The 24,346-nt window shown below is 34.3% G+C and overlaps 1 protein-coding gene across 1 annotated transcript in view; it reads left to right on the top strand.

The window, feature by feature from the left end:
• Positions 1-21,137, top strand: part of Nxph1 (neurexophilin 1) — a 290,856-nt gene extending 269,719 nt beyond the window's left edge. Inside the window, exon 3 of the mRNA XM_004862741.3 lies at positions 19,188-21,137. Coding sequence (XP_004862798.1) covers positions 19,188-19,949 — 762 coding nt within the window. The 3' untranslated portion in view covers positions 19,950-21,137. The remainder of the gene's footprint in view (positions 1-19,187) is intronic.
• The last annotated feature ends 3,209 nt before the right edge of the window (positions 21,138-24,346 follow it).

Here is a 24,346-nt window from a genome sequence, read left to right as displayed (position 1 = left end):
TTTCAAACAAATTAAGTTAGTAAGTAGAATGTCCACTATATCTGCTTGCCCTGTTCACAGTTGTGTAATAAAGGTGGATATTGAGTGGTTACTATTTGTTATGTATGTTTTCCTACTGCAGAAAAGTCATAAGATTGATGAAAATAAATGGACTGACTGAGTTTCAGTGAGCCAAACTGCAAAATTTACCTGGGATTCAACTGAATTTGTATGTGTAATTTTACTACCTTAGGTGAATCTGATGAGACTCTTGAAGATCCATCATTGAATTAATGAGAACCTTGACTCATTCGTTGAGAACTGGCATCTAAGTTTCCTTTCTGACTTAATTGTTAGTTAATGAATGTGTGTGTACGTCCTGGGTCACAAGCAACTGAAAAGAAGTCTGTTGAAACAGCCACCTACTTAGGTTCCTCTCTCAGGGATGTTGGTCCCTTCCTGGTTTATACAATGTGTAATAAACTTATTTTGCTACCACCTGTGAATATGATTTAATAATGACAAACTTCTTATTTTAAGAGCATTCGTATCTAGTTTAAAATGGTGTGGAGAGTAATGGATTCTATATCTTTCTAAGAATAAAAAATAAAAAATTGGATTTTATATATGTCTATATAGATACATAAACCTAGATATATAGAATATACACAAACAAATTAAGCATACCTAAACAGGTTTTCATATATACACAGACCTACACATAGAATCATTAATTTTGGTTCGATGGGGCAGAGTTTAAAAAGTCGTAACTGTGAATGTATAATAATACACTAATGTATTCCTGGTACAATATTTCTTTAGGGGCTTATAACATTCCTTATGATGTGGAAATGGTTTTTCTTTGCATTTCTGCCTGAAATACATTTGCTCATTCTTAAAATAGAGTATTTATGCAGTCGTACTTAATGTGAGAAAGATATCTCTTTGCACATATTATATGTAAAGCAGTCTTGAACTCAGCTTTTGCTTAAAATATAGTGGTGTGGTCTTCTAGCTCAGTTTTAATTGCATTTAAAATTCCTTTCTGCACCTATACTAAAGATCACAACCCAATATTAATAAAGTAGGCTTAGAGCAGTATAGCACCTGAGCAATTGGTTCTTGTTAAATGTTATTTACCTAAGTAGAGTTTCATTTCAAAGTTAACATGTCTCTGTGCTACTTGAATAAAGCACTCATCTGAAAACTGTTAGACATTTTAACCCAATTTAATTTATTCCCTGAAAGTTTAATACCCTGCTGAAAAGAGTAGTTGCAAATTTTCCAGAGCTACAATTCACTGAAGTGAAAAATGTTTAATGACATCATAGGTATTGAGCTTCAAGAGTTCAGTTAAAAATCTTCCTCAAAATGTAAAATAGGGGGCAAGTGTTAATAGGATATTTTATACAGTTACATTTCAATCCTATTCAAAATCTTTCTAAAGCCATGTGCATCTCTACCATTAAAGCTGTATGAAATGAGTTACTTAGACATCTCTGGGGAGCAAGAGTAGGGGGGAAAACACATTTTAAACCACAAAAGCAAATCTCTTCTGAGCTTTGACATTTAAGTGGCTCATTCAGTCATTTTACATTTCCTAAAACTCGCTTTGTAATCACATCCACCAATCAAAGCAATATTAGGTGCCAGCGTCTCATGGTTTCTACCCTCCTGTATGAGACAGCAGCTTGCAGTTCCCAGCACAGAATGCTTTAGCACTCACATAACATCAACCCAGATCTGATTTTATACAGTAAATTGTGTAACAGAGGTTTATTTATCTGTTATTGAAATATTTTTGGTCTGACTGCCAGAGACTGAGGATAAAAATGTGGGAGGAGAGAAAATAAAATCTGAACTGACTTTGGTTTTGGCACAGTAGAAAGCATTTTGGTCCCCTTTATAGTCTCTTAAAAATCTAATTATTCATTTGGCAGATATACCTCTATAGTACAACTGGGTAGTTGTTTTAAAATATGCAAAGTGCAGATTTCAGACTTAATAGGAGATAATCACTGCTTTATAGGCTGTGGGTCATGGCCTGTTTGGCCTAGTTACAGAGCTATTCCTTCATGGTTCAGTACCCAGAGAGCTGCTGATGGCTCCAGGCCAGCAGAGGTGTCATTGACATAATGGAAAGTAAGGGTTTCTCTAAAACTCTAATGGGATGCTCTGTAAAGCATAAATCAAAATGTCATGGCTTGGATATTACCACCCTGATGGGGAGGGACTTCGAGTGTTTTTTTTCTTCTTCTTGTGTTATTTTTAAAATCTCAAAAATATCTATTTCACCATCATAATTTCACTTTCTAAAACTACTATTATCAATAAAAATTATGTTTGAAACATATTCACTTCAAAAAGCTAACAGTTCTTTGGTTGCCAGAATACTTGGAAAGTCACCATCTAGGCAGTTCCCACAGACAGTACACCATGTTACTTAAAATGTGCAACTTTTCTATAGAATTTAAACTATGGAAATGAAATCATCTCATTCAAAGTTAACAACATGGACCAATATAGCCATATTGATAAGTAAAAATTAGATTAAATTAAATATTATTAACATCTACCATGCATTGAGAAGGAATATTTCACATAAATTGCCCATAAATTTGAAGGTAATTCTAGGACAAGAGTGTTAATTTTCAGAATGAGAAAATTTAGGTTGAATAGATTATGACTTTGAACTTAATTGTCATTTGGCCAGAAAGTCCCTTCTGGATATATACTTGAGAATCTACATACGCGAGCACCTGGTGTTTTATGAACAGCATGATCTACTCTTCACCTCCTCTAGGGTAAAGATGATTCAAGCTACACTTGATCTTGAAATTCTACACCCCGACTTGATGATGGCTGAAAATACCTCTTCTTGGTCAAGTATTCATTCTTGGCTTATGTTCATTTAAGGAGTGAAACCATCATGATGTGTTTTCTTTTAAACAACAACATGTAATATAACTCCCCATTTTTATGGTAACTAATTTTCTTGTAATTTTCAGTCAGGAGAACCAGGCCAGCCCTGCAATGTTGTTCCCTGGACAAGTGATTCTAAAGAAGTCTCTCAGGCAGTGGGCATGCTTGCTTCCACAGTATTATTAGGTTACTGGTGTCTGTCTATAACCATGTGGTTGATAGCGTTCAGTTTACTCACTTAGAGTGTTAATATATGATGTAAATGATAAAACAAAGCAAATATATTTTTTAAAATCCTTTTGTTCAAAATAAAGTACAGTCATGCACCACATAGTGATGATGTGGTCAACAGTGGCTGCATATGCAGTGGTGCTTCCACAGGAGTCCTATCACTAAGCGATGCCATTGTCTTTGTAACATGGTAAGCCATGTCTCACGTGTTTCTGGGATGCTGGTGTAAAGAAATCTGTTGGATTTCTAGTCATAGAAAATTTTAGTAACACAACACTCTGGGCTTGATCCTGAGCACCACATAAATAGAATAAATAGTATATGCAATTATATACAATAAATAACACTTGTTATGTACACTCACTATATACAGTATACAACAGTGATAATGAATGTTACTTGGTTATGCATTTACTGTACTATTATAATTTTGTCATTGTTTTAGAGTACATTCTCTTCTAAAAGTGATTTACTGTAAAATGGTATGCTGTGTCACAGGTAGCAGCCTCTTCTATCTCACATTTACTCATCCCATCAGGAGGCCACATCACATGGCTGGCCCTACATCACCCAGCTTTGCCTAAAAACACTAGATGATGTCTGCATAATCATGCATCTCCCATGATGCATCTCTGTGTTTAAGTGAGGCATGGCTGGATCATCAGCCTCAGATTGATAAGTCAGTTCAGTGAATCCAGCAAATAGATTTTTTGAAACATTAGCTTCATTTAACCAAAATGTGAAATGAAGGAGACCATAAAATGACAAGATTTAATGGGTTTCTTATGGATAATACTAAAACAATTGTATATCATGCAAATTAATTACCTGTAAAATTATATTAATTAATGTAAATGACTCACAAGGCTCTGATTTAGCATAATGCAAAAATATTTTCTTTACAACTACTAAAAGAATTGCTTCCTAAACTCTCCAATCAAGGAATACACTTTTCCTGGCATCATTTCTGTCAACCTAAGGTCCAGAACTTTTTAATAAAATGATAAGCATTGAATACTTGTGCCCAAATTGAGGGAAATTTCAGGAATTATCTAAGTAATGTGCTTCAAAAATGTAAAGAAGAAAAAGAAGAAGGGCCGCTGAATGGACATGTTAACTAGAAACAAAATGCAGGATCCTAGATAAATTAATAAGCATAAATTATATTATTGTGATAACAGCATGAATATTGACTACATGTTAACTTATAGTAGTGTAGTTAAATTTTCTGATTTTGGTAGTTAGATTCTGGTTATATATGACAATGTAATTTTTCTTGAGAAATAACTTCAAGATCTTTTTAAGGGTCAATGAGCATGATTTTCCAACTTATCCTCAAAACGGTTCTGAAAAATATAAACACATATATACATACATACATACGTTTGTGCATACCTGTTAGAGAAAGAGAACAATAAAGTAACGTGATCAAGTGAAATGAACTAGTGACTCTACATAAAAGGTGAATGGAAGTTTCTTGTTAACTTGGCAGTTATATCAAAATAAATTTTAAAAATAAACATAAATACTCTTTTCTGTGCAGAATTAAGTTGGATCAACCTTGTAGTCTATTAAAAAAACAAGATTATTTAGAGAAAGGTAGTTGCATTTATAAATGCATTTCTTGCAAAACCAACCTTCACTTTGAGGAAAAACATAAATTTCATACCTACTTTTAACATTACATAAACACAAGAAATAAGCATTTTGACTGAAAGGAAGTCAAGGTAAGTTTCAAATATACTATTTAACGGTATATGATCTGACATGATCCTCAATCTTTATTAGTGCTCTTGCTATCCTGGGTTTATTTTTGTACTCTCTCTTGAGAATCCTTGATTTTCAAAGTCTGTAGCAATAATGAGCCTTCAAAATACTAAGACCTTTATCTGTAATAAGGTAAAATGTATTGATGTAAATTTTCTGGAATGAACTGAATGAAAGATGGATTTGAAATGAGTAAAATTTACCTGAAGTAATATTTTAAAAATTTAAAAATCATACTTAACAAATTCTTGGCAATATATTTATTTGTTTATCTTCTGCTTGCATAAGAGAATCTGACATACGTTTCATTTTAACTTTCCCTTTCTAAAAATAAATCTTCAGAAAAAAAGAGTCTACTAACATTTTTGGAAGCAAATGTAAAACACTTTTGCCTTCAGAGCCTGAAGAATAATTCCCTCTATTATGCCTTAATTTACTGAAAATTTGTAACAATGATTCTCATTTTGATTCTCTCCTCTTTCATAGCAGTCATTGTTCAGACTTAAGTCTGGGAAGGTCTGAGCACAAGTTTGTTTTCACAGTCAACTCTGTGGATGCTGAGGTCTAGCTGGAATGCACTATATCATTGTCTTTTTGTTTGAAAGTTGACAAATAATACTACACTTGTGGTATCCCTTCCATTCACAAAGTCCAGACAATTTTCAGGAAAGATGAGCCAGTTTCTTATTTTGGTGTGGCATATTAATTTCCAGAGCTTTGGTAAATTCTGAAGGAGACATTATATGCTGGCTTTCTAAAAAAAAAAGAAAAAAGCAAATCTTGGAACATGAGGAGCAGGCTGGAGGCTAAGACACACAACACTTTTGCTTTTGCTTCTAATCTGGTGGCTTTACACAAGGTGTTTTCTCACTATGGACTCAGTTTTCTGAATTATAAAGTACTTTCAAAGGGCCCTTCCAGCTTCAAATGTTTTGTGATTCTAACAGTCATGGATTTTCACTACATAGCCACAAAGCAAAAAAACTGTCTCAGTCAAACTGTGTTTATTTACATTTTGTCAACTCTATAGGGTAGAGGCAAAAATGCCTCCAAGACCCAGATTTTAATATCATTTTAACTTATACTGTTAATGGACACTTTATAGTTCGGTTTTAAGCCTTGGAAATCATATCCTTAAAATTGGTTCTATTGCTTCACATTTAAAAATCTTATTGCATTTCCCAAAGAAATTGGCATTTACACAAAGAAATAGGCTAACATATGCTTAACTGCCTGTTTCAAAGTAATTATTTGTCAATACAAATGCCCACTTGAGTGTTGCAAAGAAAATGCCCCCAGAAAGTTTGGCAAGCTAGTTTTGATGGAATGTCTGATTTTAGAATCCCATCTGTAATTCTTTCTTTAACATCTTAAGGTCAGATTTCTGTTCACAGAAGAAATTCCAGAGGATGGTGATAAATTTCTTGCCCCCCCGAAGAGAACATTTTTATTGTTCATTAAGCATTTCTAACAGTTGCAAAACACAGTTGTTGATGAAAAAACACATTTTTCTTTTACTTTCATTTCCCTCAATCTACTTTTTTTCATTTTCCTCAATTTAAAGAAAAATTCACTTATTAGGAGATTTTTATGTAGTATTTATTCCAGAAAAGCTAAAATGGCCAGCAGCCACAACTCATACTTTCTTAGAAAAATACTATTTTTTCCTCCTGGGTTGTTTTCTGTGTGTGTTTACAGAATTGGATAAAGCCACCATGAAGGATTACAATGTAAACACATTTATGTATGCCAGAAAGTGAGCTGATTATCTGCTTATGGTCAAGCTCATCTGCAAAGTGACATCATTTGTGATCAGGTACTCTATCCAAAAATGCATTTATTTATCTAACTGGTATTTGTAGAGTACCTACTTGATATCTGGCATTACATAAAGTATAGCAAAAGAGTGAACAAAGCACTAGATGGCTCTCCCATGGAGATGACACCCCAGGGAAATGAAAGAATAGTATAAGATGCTATGAGAGGATCTATGTTTCCTGTGGAAATAAGAAAAATTAAAGCTGAGTTTGCTTATCAAAAGGGAAGGGCTAGAAGGATTCCAGGAAGGGGAAGCAGCCTTTGCAAAGGTACTGAATTTGGAAGAGAGTAGGTGTAAATACCTGATGTGACCAGAATCATGAAACCAGAGGGAAGCATAGTCAAGATGAGGTTGGAGTCATCAACAAGTGTTGAACTAGATGACTTTCTAGATTAAGAAAAAAATGTATATATATCTTGTCCTTGAACACTCGCTTTCTCAGGAATACAGGACTCACAGTAACTTCTTCAGCTGGTTGTGTCTTCTAGTGTGGTTTTAAGCAGTAGCATCTCCTTCCTGGTCTCTGCAGCTACAGAAGAGATGCTCCCAGGGGCTGCAGTTACCATAAAGGTTCCTGATTCATTTTTATTCAAAGAGCCCTGGGACCCTTAGTGACTTCACCATGATTCCAACTGATTTATGTCCATCTGTCTTATTCCAGCTGACTTATTCCATCTGTCACATGTCCTGGCTGTGCCCTCTAGTGGCAGCTGGAGAATTACCCGCCTCTTATGGAAAGGGCAGTTAAATGGCCCATCATAATTAGGAAGTGTTGTAGGGACACACTAGAGGAGGAAAGTCTCCCCTAACAATCTGTCCTTTTAGTTCACCTATTTCAAGGTATGTTAAAGGAAAGCCAAGGGAATATTTGAGCTCTGACCTCAAACTAATTTTCATCCAATCTCTTCATCGTGCTCCTTGTTGGGCATTCTCAGTCGTCTTTGGGCTCTATTTGGCCCATTCTCTCCATGACCTGTCTTTTCCAATAATAACATGGTTTTTGGAAGACTGTCCTGTGATTCAGTGGAACTTTTACTTAATTTCCTTGATAACAAAAAGTACAACTTTTATTATTTGTTGTTTTGTTTTGTACTTCAGTACATTATTTAGATTTGTATCTGATTAACTTTTCTTAGAACTATAAAACCTGAATCTAGACACCATCTTTTGGCTAGTACATGCGATGGCTGTAACTACATATGTTTTCCATAGCAAGACTTTTAAGTATGAGGTTCTACATTCCCTGTTTTAAAGCTGTGAAGAGAGGAAAGTAGCGTTACAAGACCAAAGATAAACAGAGCTCAGACTCAGGGATATGCATTTGATTCAAATCTGTCAGTAACTGGGTAAGATAACTGCAGAAGTTGGACTGTAGTTATCCAGTGCTGTCTTTCTAGGAATTTTTTTAAAAAGAAAAGGACATTAGGAAAAACATGGTAGTTCATGAGTTTTCAAGAGAAGTTCCCTCATCAAATGACTCTTTCATGCCCAGTGCTGTACCAGACAGCCTATTGTAAGGCCAGATATTCTAGGCTGGATATGCTTTTACCACTTTTTCTCTAACCAAGGCATGATCCAAAAATGTGCATTTATTTAATAGCGAAAGTTTTTATACAACTGAAGCTCCAGCATCACTAACTTTTGCTGAATGGTTGAGAGGTCTGTTCTTTCTATTAGACTTTATCTTTCCTTAGGCAGTTCCACTGCAGAACATTGGATTTGCTTCACATCAAAGAGTTGGATATTCCTACTCCATGGCACTTTTTTATGAGGGGGGAGAGACTGCACTTCCAGGATTTTTGCCCCCTTTTGTATTTCCTTGTTAATTCATTTATTCTCCACCTTGTATCTTGAACTCTCTGAACCATGTCCATGCATCATATCCTGTTATAAAAGACATCCTAGGAGAATTTTTAAATGAATCCATGATTTAATGGCACTGGTATGATGTTCTCTTCTAACTGATCTCAATCTCTTCATTTAATGATTTCTTCTTCTGTTTTTGAATTGTTTTTTGATCAACTCCTGGAGAACAGAGGGTGTTAAATAGGCATATTATATAAAAATAATGAAGTCCCTATTTCCTCAGGAATTTTAGACCTTATTCAATAAGTTGCGTGATTATTGGCACTCAGTATTTTCTCATATATTGCAGTTATATATGAAGATATACCTATAGGGTGCTAAAACGTAATAAGAATTGGTCTGTTGTGTTTTGCTGTAACAAAATATGTAAGAGTGCATGCTTTTTAAGGAAAGAGGTTTAGTTTTGCTTATTATTTTGGAGATCAGAAAGTCCAAACTGAGGTGGCCACATCTGTAAGGGCCTCGTGCTGTGTTAGAACATGGTCAGTGATGTTGCACTGTGGGGGCTCATACATGAGCCGAGTAGTGAGAAGCCCATTCAGAGAAGCCCAGAAATGGCCCTGTGTTATAACAACCAGCTCCCTGGTAACTAATCCATTCTGTGAGACCTAACTTACTTCCGTAAGATGTACTTCATTGCTTCTGAGGGTGGTGTCCCATAACTAATTACCGATTTCATCATCTCTTAACCACTTAACAGTTTCACCCCCAAGTCACTTGGGCAGTGCATTTGTTAACATACTGAGTATCCTGGGCATTGGTCAGGCAGGCGACATTTCAACCAGTCAATTCTTCTATTGAATAATTTTGATAAAATTGTCATTTTTATATTTCTGGTATATTATCTTATAAAAATTAATGGAAAAATATGCAAGTTTGGTCATCCCATATTTAAATAATTGGATGGTAAGTAGTTAATATATTTGGGAACAGGCTTCCAGCATATGAGCCTTTAAGAGACAAACCCTGTCAAAGCCACAGAAGAAGGAGTTTCAATTTTTCTTTATTTGGCCTGTTCTACACAAAATTGCACCTTGCTTGACTTTAAGAAGCTATAAACTTGTCCATTTGCGTGCCCGTAATTGGCCTTTTCATGGACAATCATTTGATGATGTCAGATTCCAATAGAAACAACCTATCCCTACATATATAACATTTGTTTTTTCTTTAAGGAAACCTCTATTTACTGGAAAATTCTGTCTTTGTATGGGTAATGGAAAAAATGATACTGCGATGGTTTGATTTTAGTGAAGAAATAGTCTTCCATTAAGCCTTTTGTTCATGATTATAATCATCCACACAGTGGCCCTCACATGAGAAACTCCTTAAAAATTTTAAAAGAAAGTAAAATAAAATATGAACTTTTTTTCTGGGTAAATGCAATGTAAATGCATGTAAATGCATGTAATACATGTAACCCATGTAAATGTAATGTCATACATTTATTAAGAAGAAAAGTAACTTTTGCAATGTAAACCTGAATAATTTTTAATCATGTTTTGAGATAATAGCTAAGTGGATCCATATATACTAATAATTATTAATTTCCCATCAGTACTGATACAACTACATGTCAAAACTTATGTGCATGTGTGTAAGTTTATAAAATGAGCATAGAAGGGGCCAGTATTTTCATAGGATGAAAATGTCTATGCGTCAGTGGCAGAAGTTCATGGCTCATTGTGGGTCACAGAAAAACCCTCTCCTTCATTGTTAGACAAGCAAAAATATTTTCAAGGCAATAGTACCTACAGACAAAGGAATCAAGGGGAAAATTAATTATTATGGTGGTACAAACTTCAGAGAAGCTCATTTACTATTGAATTGGATTTGATTATCAAAGCAATATTTCTAATAAAACAGTGGTATTTTATAATGGAAGTGATCCACCCTCCATGGGACAAGGAGCTCATCTTATAATAATATGCTTAAAATTCTTAAAATTCTTTATATTGACAGAAACCTACTATATTTTTACTTCTTAAAATTCTTAAAATTCTTTATATTGACAGAAAGCTACTATATTTTTACTTCTTGAGAATAGTGTGAAATGTCCAGATAATATCTTCTCTTAAAGATGTTACATCAAAGGTAAATCAGGATGTACATTTATCCATACTAAATTGTGGCATTAGTAATGTCATATACCACTATAGGCTCCTAACAATAGAGGTGAAAGGATTATGCTGATTGCCATTTCTGTTTGTTGGTCTATTTGAGCAGATATAATGTCTTCAGTCAAAAGACAGGAATACAATAGCAGTATGTGTTTTGAAAGCTTGTTTTCTTTTCTTCAGGCTTTTATAACCTAACAGCACAATAGTGCTCATGGGTCCAACTCAACCTATGTGAACCTGTATTTTTCTCAAATATATATATATAATATATATTATATATATATTATATATATTATATATATATAGTATTTGTGGTTTAGTATAGGAGACATAAAAGAATTAAATGCATGCCATCTTCTTTAATTTTTACCCAGAAATACATATGTAGTTTGGTTGGAAAAATAAAAAACATAGGCATACATTTCATGTTGTGATAAGTATTACATATAAAACTCTTAATTTTGTCTTCACAAAAACCCAATGAGTTAGGTATCATCTCATTTTATAACAGGAGAAAAAAGGTATCTCTAATTTATTGTTAATGAGGAAAAGGCAGAATTTGGATTTTTGTTTGTAATACCTGGTGCAAAGCCTAGTTCCATTGCAATAGAGTCTCTCAGGCCCTGGGCTAAGGAGAAAGGATGAAGTGCCTTTTCTGTCTTTCTATAGCAGAAGGAAATGATTTATTTTCTCATTGTTACTGTTTGTTTTCTTTTCTTCCTTTTGTTTTTAAAGAAACATTTATTTTCAGGTTTATTGAGGTATAATTGACAAATAAAATTGTATATATCTAAGGTGTATATTATGATGTTTTGATAATGTTTATGAAACAATTACTATCAACAAATTAATGAACATATCAATGACCTCACATAGCTAGATTTTTCCTGATGAGAACATTTAAGATCTATTCTCTTAAGATTTTTATTATAAAATACATTCTTAGAAATCTAAACTAAAAATATTAGAATATTCTTTTTCTGAATTTGATTTCCCTGGGTTCCACCTACAAGTGAGATCATACAGTAAGCATATTTCTGTGTCACTGAAATGTGTCTTCTAGTAAGTTTATTCATATTATTTCAAATAACAAGGTTTTATTTTCTTTAGGTTGAATAGTGATCCATTGTGTGTGTATTTTCTTTAATGATTTTTTTGTCGATAGATATTTAAACCAATTTCATGTCTTGATTAACATGAGAAATGCTACAATGAACATAAGGATGCACATATCTCTTTTAAAAATCATTGATTTAATTTCCTTTGGATATAGACACAGAAGTGAGATTTTGACATTAAATGGTAGTTCTATGTATAGTTTCTTGAGGTATCTCCATTCTCCATAATGGAAAATCCTACTAGTAGTGTAGAATTTTTCTACACTCTCACTCAATTTGTTACCATTCAATATTTTGATAATATTCATCCTAACAGATGTGAGGTGATATTGCAGTTTTGACTTAGGGGAACTGACATATTTTTGATATATTAAACATTAATTCATTTCATCTGGTTTCTTTTGCATAAACAGGAATTCTGGGTATTGTCCATGAACTGTAGGAGAGAAATGTCGGAGTGTCACATGTCCCCCAAATCTTGATTATGGTTAAAGATTGTTCATTGATTAAACCATCACTCTTGAAGTTGTACATAAGCATACAAGCCAAATAGTGCACTTATTGAGTACTTACTATGTGCTAAGGACTCTGCTCCAAGCCACACTATAGAAGAACACTCCTCAACGAGTTCATAGTTATCTTGTAAGAAATTTATGAATATGAATATAATACTTGTAGAAATATCTTTCTTCTTTTAACTAATTAAGAAAGGGGTTAAGGATAGTCCGGCACATGTAATTTGCCTTTGTGAATTTTCAGAATGACTGAGATGGGGAAAATTCTAAAATTTATAGAGAGATAGAAGACAGGACAAAATGAATGAAAGAAGGATAAGTCTTTATAAGAAGTGTAAATTTATGACTAACAAGGATATTTTAACTCAGATGCTTTGTCCCAAACTCTTTGTGAAATAATCGCACAAAACTACACACTCAGAAGAATGAAAATCCAACACAAGCGAGAGGGGAGTGGGATATCTGAAACAGCATGGAGTAGAGAAACCAGTGATATCAAGTCTAAAAGTAACTGTATAACATAAATTTGAAATAATGTAATGATTATATACAACAGTGATGGCAAAACTTTTTAAGGCTTTCAATGATGCAAACAGCCCCCTAGGGAACATGTGTCAAGAAAATACTATAAAAAGTACAAGTACGATATATTTGTACTGGAGATTTCCACCACTTCTGTAACCACTCAAATGTATTGATAGCAAAAGAACATCAGGCAACTTTTACAAAGAATATATTTTAGTATATTTGTAAGATCAATAGTTGAAGTGTTTTGAGTATACAGTTTTCTTCCCCAATTATGTTGTTTATTCAATAAGGCTGAGCATTATTTCAAGTTTATATTTACTTGTCTCAAAAATAAAAACTCTCATGATAGCTTGAGAAAGGCAGTGATTTTGTTTCTCCTCATCTTGCAGGATCTCTTCATCACTACTGAGATCTAATATCATTAAGATCATTAGTCGTCTGTTTAAAATGTCAAAAGGTCTTTTCAAGTTTTTATTCCATTAGACTCCCTGTACAATTTGCCCCTTACTGTTGCCTGCCTCCCTTTCTCCTTCCAGTCTTTTGGTTTCTATAATGTTTTTATTTCTCTTTTCCAATGGCCTCTTTTGCCTCTGTCCAGTCTGATCCTTCCTTTGTCATATCCTCAAAACACAGATATAGACATTGTCACAGTTCTTCCATGTCACCATTTTCTATCTGCACAATACCATCAATGTACAAAATCACTATTTCCCTCTCCCTCATTTCTCTGCCTTTCAGACCCATGGAACTGTTTTCCTTTTGAGTAGCATCATCAGAGTGACTTGCAGACAATTAAATTCACAAGGTCAGCATGATATTTATTTTCATTTTCTTGGTAACTTGTTTTATTTCTTATATATACAAACTTATTTGTTACATTTTTTCCTTGTTTTTCTTTAGCTAACACATCATCAAATTGAGTTACTCCTACCTCTGAAATATCTTGTAAATTCATTCCTCCTATTTTTTCTCTGCCACTGGTTAGTTTGGGCTCCTTTTTCAAACGAAATATTTCAATTAGCTATTTATATAGCCTCTCTTCCTTCAAGGTCTCTCTCTACTAATCTCTTAAGTGTCTAGTTAGTGTTTCTACTAGAGCTAGGATGACCTACTTAAAAACAAAGCAAATCACGGGTGATTCCCCATTTCCTGTAAGATTAAGACTAAATATCTTAGCAGGATCTTCCAAATTTGGCTTTAGTTTATGTCCTTCAAGTTTCACCTACTTCTGACAAGTTATTCTGTTTATTCCTGCTGGTAAAATTTCTGAAGTTTCTTGGAAAGGAAGTTTGTTTGTTCCTTCCTTTTCTTTCTTCCACTCTTCCTTCTTTCTTTTTTTCTTCCTTCTCTCAATCTTTCCTTCCCTCCCATCCTTCCTTCTTTCTAGTTGAGAAATAAAAAATATGTGTGTGTGTGTAGAAAATGATGTTTTTAATGGCTACATCAAGCTATTTACCACATACTTATATCATTTTGTGATGTGAACATTTTTACAAATTTTCGTTAGCACGTATTTTCAGTACATAATGATTATATTTGTTGTAGGGAATTGGTACATGTACACAACGCATCTCTATTCTTCCCTCCTCCCCTTCAAAATCTACTTTCAGGTTATCTCAGTTATACTGTATATGGAACATAAGAAAGTCAAATTCATAAGAAAAGAGAATGAAATGGTGCTTACCAGAGACAGGGTGGTGAAGCAAGAGGGGAAATGGCTAATTTCAGTCAGATAGAAAAAGAGTTATTTTCCATTCTTATTCTTGACATATTCTTTTTCAATTCTGCTTTTGACTAGTTATGTTCCTTATGTTATCTTTTATTTCCAACACATGAGGAGTATCTCTTCTGGTACACTCTACCTCTTCACTTTGATGATCACTCCTAGAATATTACACCTAACACTGGTGGCATCATATTGTGATTTGCTTAATAGATTCCCCCTATTAGACTGTGAATTCCTGGAGAGCAAGAATCATGTGTCATTTATCTTTGTATTTCTCTAATTACCTTAGTATGTGCAGAGTATAACTATATAGTTATTGAATTAATAAAAGAAAATAATTGGAGTTGGTAACATTAAGCAGATCTGGGTCTTCGCTACATAACTCTTTCCTGGTTTTCATGATCCATACTGGTTTTGAAACATTTCCCTCCTCTTAGCCTAACCTAAGTGAAATGGAAGTCAAGAGAGAATAAATATCCAAGATACGGTTGGCAGTTACAACTGAAACTTGCTTTGATTGTGTACCTAAACTGAGGCATTGGAAAGTTTCTTGACTTTCAGCACACTCCAGAGCTTTACACAATACGCTATTGAAAGTAAATACATTTACTGCATTTTGTTGCCGAGCTGTTTAATAACTGAACTTATCTTTTGTTAACCAGAGTTTTACTACCTATTCAACTTGCTATAATTTCTGGGTTGCCATAACAGCACTTTAAAAAATACATGGTTTCCTTCTTTCCCTTTTAAAAAATATTTCAACATATATTTTATTGAAGTTCAATATGTGCTCATCATTTCACTAAAATTTTAGAAATGTGTTCTATTTTGAGGAAAAGACAATCAGCTCTATCCTCTTAACAATTTTCACAATGTATAATACAGTATTATTGGCTATGGGTATAACAATGATGAAGAACAGATCTCCCAAATTTATTTCATCCTGTATCACTGAATGTTATCCCAATTTCATGTTTGATCCCCACTTCCCCCTCTGTATTTCCTGATATGAGTTTTAAAAAGATATTTTATTTTGCATTTATGTTAAAAGGAGTTTTTCTTACAAAAGTACTTTCTACTCTCAAATTCTATGACATGTTAATCATTTACATAAAGTATTAAACAGGATACTCAATTTAGAGCACTAAGTATAGTACTTGGAACATGGTGAGTGTTCAATCTTAGTATTACTAGCTGTGATCATCTTATCATCAGACATTTTTACCTCTACATCCCACTAGGTAAATGATTAACATGTCATAGAATTTGAGAGTAGAAAGTACTTTTGTAAGGAAAACTCCTTTTAACACAAACACAAAGTAAAATATCTTTTTAAAGGTCATATCAGAAAATATGGAGCGGGAAACGGGGATCAAACATGAAATTGGAATAGCAGCCCTGTGAGAGAGAAGAGAATCAGTCTCAGTCTGTAGAAGAGAAAAAAACCCCAGAATCATAAACAAGTGAAGTATTTGTGCACATCACAAAGCTGTTAAGTATCAGAGCCTGGTCTGGGAATGAAGCAGTCTAACAATAGAGCCAATGTTCATAATCACAACTGTGGAAAGTGTAATTTAGAAATAAACAATTTATATTCTACCTGAAAATCAAAGTTTTATTTGCTGTCAGAATCTCAGCATCTTTTGACTAGATTGATCCTTCCTCTTTGAAATTATGTCTCCCACATCTACATTTTTTTCTTTTACTATGCTGCTGATAAATTGTATTCTCAGTCTCCCCCCCTTTCTTTGGGGCAATTTCCTTACTGCTTTGTTAGCCAGTGTATCATGTAAGCATCTCATTACTGCCTTGTGTTAATGCTGAAATAGAAGTACTAAGCCACTAAACCACTAAATATGTGCCTGAACTTACTCTTCTTGATTCACAAATAATAGGAAACTATCTAATTCTAAGTAAAAATCAGAGAACAGGAAATGCATTTATTTCTTATATACTAAACTAAAGCGCATATATATATATATGTCTCTGTATGTATATATATATATATATATATGGATTTTGATAAGGATAATGCTTATATAATTAGGCACATTTAGAATTGGATGTTTAAACACTCAGATTTTATTGAAACAAAACAATTATATACATACAAGCCCTTCAAAAGCAAAAGATGTGTACTACACATGCCAGTTAATGTTAGTACTAAATTTAAATGAATAGGTACTTTTTGTTATAGAAATGTAATACATTTTAAAATACAAATCATTCAGGGAATTAGTAGGGCAACTTTAGTTGTTTCTGTTAGTTTTCTAATCATAGTGGACTATTACTGACTATGGAATTTCTGTGGATACTATTTCTGATATAATACAAAAATCATCCCCTGCTGGACTGGCATTATTTTCAAAGAAGATAGATAGGAACTGCCACATTTTTTCCTTGTACATTCCAGTGAATAATCCCCCTCTCCCAGAGAATTTTGCCCTTTTAGGACATAATATCTAGACCTTGTTAAAAAAATTACATCTGCAAAAACAATAATTTTTCTGTTAGTAGTTATTTATACTGTTTAAATGTGATCCATTTCTGGAAAAATGAGAACCTGTAAATAGCAGACAGTTCGAGTAGAGGAGAAAGGAATGATATCAATGCAAGGAGAAGTAATAGAACTGAAAAGAAAAGTTGGCAGCAAAGACAACCTTCTCTCCTTTTCCAATATGTTTCCCAACACCTGAACTAACCCATCTGATAAGTGTCTTTGACTTGCCACTGGGGTGTTGGTCATTTTGGTAGGTAGGTGATAGGTTTTATAAAAGAGTGACTGTGTACCAGACTGTGCAACTAGTCTGTGCTTCCATCAGGTAAGACGCCAACCCCGTAGGCTGTCTATTATTTCTAGGCCTCATTCTGTCCTTGTGGTGCAATTCTCCATTGGTCAGGGTTTATCTCTTCTGTGGAAAACTCTGTTCATGATAGCCCTCTGCATCTTTCTATGAGGGCATCATTGTGGCTTTGGGGAATTACAGTATATGAAACAAGACACAGGTTAGCAGCCTGAAATAGCTGGTAAAGCTTTAGGGTTAATCTATATATTGTTTTAGTCTTGGCTTTCTAGGATAAAGCCATGTGATGTAAAACTATGACGAAACTTCAGTTTATCTTAGGTACAATGAATTTACATGGGGATATACTCACAGAATTTCTTAAGGTCAGTGTCACTGGGAATATGAGGGAGACACCATTATTACCTTCATTTTACAGATGCAAGAAACTCAGGAAGGAGAAGGTTAAATAACTTGATCAAGGACTCCCAGCTTGAAAATGGCCGAGCTAAGAAAGTGCCAGGGAGTATGTCTCTAATGGTCACCGTCACACTCTCCAGGGATTGGGACAGAACCCTTCCAGGACAAGGGGCTGATTAAAAATGTTTGTAGCATACCAAGGAGACTGCATGGCTCAGTCTATAGAGAATGCAGCTCTAATTCCTAATAGGCCTGATTTTAAAAGTTCTCTGCAAATGACCTTTAATTTTGAGGACAGTTTAGAAGCAAACTACAAACTCCAATGAGGCTGCTGAGTGGTAATCAGACTCATGTCTAAGTCAGGACTCAGAGAATTCTTAGGAGTGGTTCTCAAGGGGCCTAGCAATAGATGTGCATTATGAAACTTGGTTTTTTTAATGGGCATCTGAGGACTCCCTTCAGCAGCCTTACAGTAGGCCATTCAGTCTTCATTTTAAATGGTTTGCCTGAATTAGCTCTTTCAGCTCCTTTGGTTTCTTTGGGTCTTTGGCTATATTCATGTCTGTTCTTGCGTCCTTCATGTTGAGGCTTTAAGTATACCGGTTCTTTGGAATCTCTGGTTCAATTGGTGAACTAATTTTTCTCAGAGGCCACACTTGGATCTCAGGAGAAGAGTTTCTAAATGTTACTCCCACAGTCTAAGCTGAAGTGACTCTCTGATCATATGTTGTTTTCTTTTGTAGATTCACATTGTATATTTCAATTTATGACCCATTTCCTAGACCACATTTTAAGCCCTGTGAGATAAAAATTTGTTTTACCTAACATACACTCTGTTTATGATTGCTGATAATAAACATACTATTTTGCTTTGACCCATTAAAATATATTGAAATTTCTTTGCAAGATTAGTGTTCTAAAATGACTTTCATGTCCATAACGAAAAGTCTATAGAGGGTTAGCTGACATACTTTGGAGAATCACACAGTTTTAAACCATATGGTAATTCTGAAGGTAATTCTGAAGGAGGAAAATAATATAATGAAATTTTATTTCAAAGGTGGTTAGATTTTGGTGCTAAGCAATATCTAGTTTGAGTTCTCTTTGGTACAGTCATGCAGGATGGCCTTTCCTCTATTACTCAATGTTTTTATATAGATGGTTAGGTTGTGTTTAGTGGTTATTATACACCCACACATGTCTTTTCCCATTGTTATATAAAAATAGCAGTGACATTTTATCACAACTTAATAAATATTAGCCAGATGCTGAAAGTAATTTTAAAAACAGAAAGTGTCATCATTTAATTCTGAGCCTTTGAGAAAAGGCTTAGATTTGAGTGTTGGATGTTCTCTGATGCAAAGATATAAATGCCAACTTTCTGTTCTATTTTCAGGTCACGTGTGCCAATTTAACAAATGGTGGGAAGTCAGAACTTCTGAAGTCAGGAAGCAGCAAATCCACACTAAAGCACATATGGACAGAAAGCAGCAAAGACTTATCTATCAGCCGACTCCTGTCACAGACTTTTCGTGGGAAAGAAAATGACACAGATTTGGACCTGCGATATGATACCCCAGAACCTTATTCTGAGCAAGACCTCTGGGACTGGCTGAGGAACTCCACAGACCTTCAAGAGCCTCGGCCCAGGGCCAAGAGAAGGCCCATTGTTAAGACAGGAAAGTTCAAGAAAATGTTTGGATGGGGTGATTTTCATTCTAACATCAAAACAGTGAAGCTAAACCTGTTGATTACTGGGAAAATTGTAGATCATGGCAATGGGACATTTAGTGTTTATTTCAGGCATAATTCCACTGGTCAAGGGAATGTCTCTGTCAGCTTGGTGCCCCCTACAAAAATTGTGGAATTCGACTTGGCACAACAAACCGTGATTGATGCCAAAGATTCCAAGTCCTTTAACTGTCGCATTGAATATGAAAAGGTTGACAAGGCTACCAAGAACACACTCTGCAACTATGACCCTTCAAAAACATGTTACCAGGAGCAAACCCAAAGTCATGTGTCCTGGCTCTGCTCTAAGCCCTTTAAGGTGATCTGCATTTACATTTCCTTTTATAGTACAGATTATAAACTAGTACAGAAAGTGTGCCCTGACTACAACTACCACAGTGACACACCTTACTTCCCCTCGGGATGAGGATGAATGGGGGTGAGACTGAAGACTGAGGAATTTAAGGTCCTATGACAGGGCTATTACCTCAAAGAAGAAGGTCACATCTGTTGCCTGGAATGTGTCTACACTGCTGCTCTTGTCAACTGGCTGAAAATATGCTAGTGGAAAAAAATCTGATGTAACTTCTGGCCAGTCAGCTTCATCTCTCAGTGTAGTTGTAATTCACCACAGATTTTAAAGTCACACTTGAAGACATGACCTCACATATAGAGCTACACAAATACACTCATGTACATTTCAGCTTGCATCTGTCATGGTTCCTGTTGAGAGGGCTTTCATTGTTTGACTCATAACAGTTTAGGAAAAACTGTGATCAAACAAAAGGATTAACTAAATAGAGAATGTTTCTAACACTTGGTGTTACAGAAATCTCTTTTAAAGTCCTGAGTCCATGCTAATCAATAATTCCCACTCATGCATTCCTACTGCTAGGAGTAGCTGTACTGGTAAATACAAATGTAGGAGTATATGCTTGTTAAAATGGGAAAAAAATGTGTCTTTAGAGCTCAGTATTCTTTATTTTACAAACACAGCAACGTGTAGTAACTTTTTTCCCAGCATTTAGTAGGCACATTCGAGGTTATACAAGATGGCCCTTTTTATCAGTAAAGGAAGCCTGTTCTGAGTAAAGATGAGCAAACATTTGGAATTTACATGTGGGCCGACATTGGAATTATAGCTTTCATCGCCAATCATTGGACATTTGCGAAGTCGAGACCAGCTAAGGCTGCTTAAAACAAGTTCTGATCATTATATAAGAAGGGAAATGCCTGGCAGACACCATGTAAGTTATAAGTGTCTGTCTTATCTTTACTACACATATTGTAACAAATTCAATATCTTAGTCTTCATTTGTATGAATGGTTTGTATTGTATATAGTTTAACCAAGTGTTATTTGAGCTGCTTATTAATATTAAATTGTACTTGTCTCTGCTTGTTATTGGTTATAAGAAAAAAAGGATATGAGGAATCCATTTTATCACTATAGCTGTGAACTCCATTAAAAAGACAAACAATGTACAAAGCATTTATTCAGCTCAAGTATTGTTGAAAACTATACATATACAACATTACACTGTCTGTGTTTAGATATTTTATTTCTGGAAAAGCAAAATGTACATAAAAATAAAACCCTTAAAGTTGAGTTTCAATATGTGCTTGTGTAAGATGGTGATTTAAATGGTTCTGACAAGAAGAATGTGCTGGAGTACAAGTCATGGCTTTGCATTTCATGTCTTTCAATTTGTACAGAATTATCTTAATTGCTATTAGTTGCACAGTCAAAACAAGTTAAGAGTTTCAACCTCAATCCTGGAAAACAATTGTGGGATACAACACTGCACACATTTTTGGTTTGCTGTCATTCTAGTTATTCAACAATACCAAAAAAAAATCAATGAACATGAGGAAATAATTGAGGTCTCCTAAATTAATTATAAGTAGTTGAAATTTTTTCCTTGTATAGTCTTCATTTAGCAGGAGGATTGAAGAGAGGGTAATTTAAAGAAAAGAAAATCAAGATATCTGAAGATTGTGGCTCAATTTCCCTAATACTACCGTGAAGACTCAACCCAGTTTAAGAAATTGTGACAGCAATAGAGGACTTCAGCTCAAGAGACCAATTTATCTACGACATTGTTAGGGACATTACATTTTCTATGTAAAATATAGCTGATGTACAGAATCCCTACAAAATAAACATGACAGAAGCATGTAAGGTCCCCAAGTTTTAAGGCCGTGAGTCCAGAATCGGAACGTTGAGAGACTCAGAACTTAAGCAGAAAATGTAATTAAGAAAATGAATTCATCTTTCCCTCCTAACTGCTTAGAAATAAGTCCATTTTCACATAGAAAAATAATAGAAATACTACAGGGAACACAAAACCACTAGATTCTAAAGTGGGAACTTCGCCACTGGCTTGATTAAACTGCAAATAAACCACCCACCTTTCTTTTCAACATTCATCTCTCACAGTTCTCCAGTGTACCTGGGCAGCCTTTCATATCCATGTAATGAGTTTGCCCTGGCACTTAGGCCCTAATGTTAGAACAGTCTCTGTCCTGCAGAACAGGCAGTAAGAATTTCATGAGTTCCAGCTGCTGGACATACTTGCCACAGACAAATCTTGTTATTCTGGAATTTGTTTATGAACATGATCACTGAAGACTTAGCTGGCTCTCAGCATCAAGAGAATAAGAAGAGGAAAACTATTTTTGGGGGGCAGATTATCTGATTAGTGGACTATGACTTTGGTTATATGTTCTAGTGTGTCCTTTTGTAACCCAATTTAAAATGAGTTAAAAATATGCTCCACTCCTCTACCCTGGTTTCTAACCTCTTTGTGAATTACTACTTTTACATCTTTACAAACACAGCTAATACTCAGTGAATTGAATTGTTTTTCTGCAGTTTTTCTTTGGAAGAAAAATAAAATGAAGGCATGTAGCAAACTACCAATAAGGATTTCAATTTTTAAAAATCTAAATTCCATACTCTTTTGCTGGGGGTGTATATACTTTTTCCAAACGCCTACATCATCAACACCCTCCACTTGTAATCTAGAAAGATTATGATGGAGAACTTTGTTGCAAAACAACATTTATTTGCATCAAACACATTTTTCCTGTTTTAGACATAAGGTGAAGAAAGATCATGAACATGAAGTTTCATTGGATCAGATAAAAAAATCTTTCAACCCACTGGTTAATTAAGTTTACCTATGTTTAAAAATACATTGGCTATTTGAGAAAATAAACTTTAAGCAAAAACTGTCTCTTGAATTTTAAAAATTATCTCCACCTTTGCTAACTTGTAGAATAATGTTTCTAGGATAGATAGCATAGATAGATAGATAGCATCTGATACAAACATGGGTTTGTCAATCACCTATTATTCTTTGCAGAAACATTTTAGTAAAATTGAAATTATTATTAAAATGATTACTGGATTTTCTTGCCTATGGAAAAATGAATATAAGTTGCTAGTTTATTTATGGTAAACTAATTACCCTGATATGATTTGGATTGGGATTTTTAGGTCCATGACCCTGGGGAGAATTTCCCTGCTACAGTAATAGGGACATAACTATTAACAGTAATTGCAAAGGTTCTAGAAGTGATTATTCTGCAAGTAATCAAGATGCTTGTTAAATTTGAAAGTATAGACTGAAAATCATTAGGGTTCTGTACTTCAGCAATAAGTTATAAGCCATTTTTTTCACAGAATAGATTAAGGAAATCATGAGAAGCCCAAGAAAGTGTTTTTCTTTTCCCTCTTTATCCCCACAGCTTTACAAGTAAGAAGCTTAACCAATATAAGCAGCTCTTTGGTAAAACAATGTGTATCTCCACGAGTACTTTGCCATGTTATAGCCTGAAGCAAATACAGATGGCTGAGTTTATAAGCCTTTGAAAGACTCGGTTGATGTAGCAGTTTCAGATGTTTAATTGATTTATTATATTTAACTATTGATCTATTTCAATATTTTGTATTTTTCACCTTTATATTTTCTTCAAATAATACACAAATCAGTAGATGCAGTCAGAAAAAAAAATGTATTTAGAAATATAAATTTGCATAAAATAATTACTATTTACATAGTTTGTAGGTAAAAAATTGAGTGCAATATAATTATACAAAGAATTGAATCCTGCAAATCGGTCTGCTACAGAAGGCTTTTCTCAGGAGGCCCATACCTATTAAAGAATGATTTCAGAGCTGGAGTACATAAAGGAAACAATTAAAAATTATAGTGTACCATTGAATTTTATACCCAATAATAGAAATATTTTTAAATAAAAATCCATATTTATTATTCTTTTCACTGAATAAAAAACAGTAGAAATTTTAAAATGAAAGTTTTTAGTTTTGATTTGTACTTTGTGCAAGGTCTAGAGAAGCAGACTAAATTAGGAGACTTCTAGTACCAAGATGCTGCTTAAGTGTCCTACATTTGATCAAAAGTACTTTAATATTCACAACCCTGCACTTACAGGAATATGCATTTTAACACTGATAGGGTGTAGAATGACACGGAGGCATCTTATGTTAGTGGCTGTAGTGGCTATTGCCATTGGACATCAGATGTTGCCCCAAATTCTAATCTGTAAGCTGTATAGCCTTATTTACATCCCACCCAGAAAGTTGTGGGGTTTTGTTTCCTAATCTTATGGCAGGGATTCTAAGGAACAATCAGAGTGTTTTTTACTTTCTGATCATCAGGCTCATCCAATAATACATATACATGGCTTTTTTTAGATAGAACATAGCTTTTTAAATTGTGATCATTTACAGAAACAATGAAAGAAAGTTGTTAGAATGCAACTATTTCTTTTTCCTTTTTAAAATTAACTTTATTGG

The sequence above is a fragment of the Heterocephalus glaber genome, unplaced genomic scaffold (assembly GCF_053883595.1).
Source record: "Heterocephalus glaber isolate CG9 unplaced genomic scaffold, H.glaber_assembly_v1.0 deba00000546, whole genome shotgun sequence".
NCBI classification, from domain to species: Eukaryota; Metazoa; Chordata; class Mammalia; order Rodentia; family Bathyergidae; genus Heterocephalus; species Heterocephalus glaber.
Note: the sequence above shows the minus strand (reverse complement) of the source record. Positions and strands in the feature narration are given on the sequence as shown.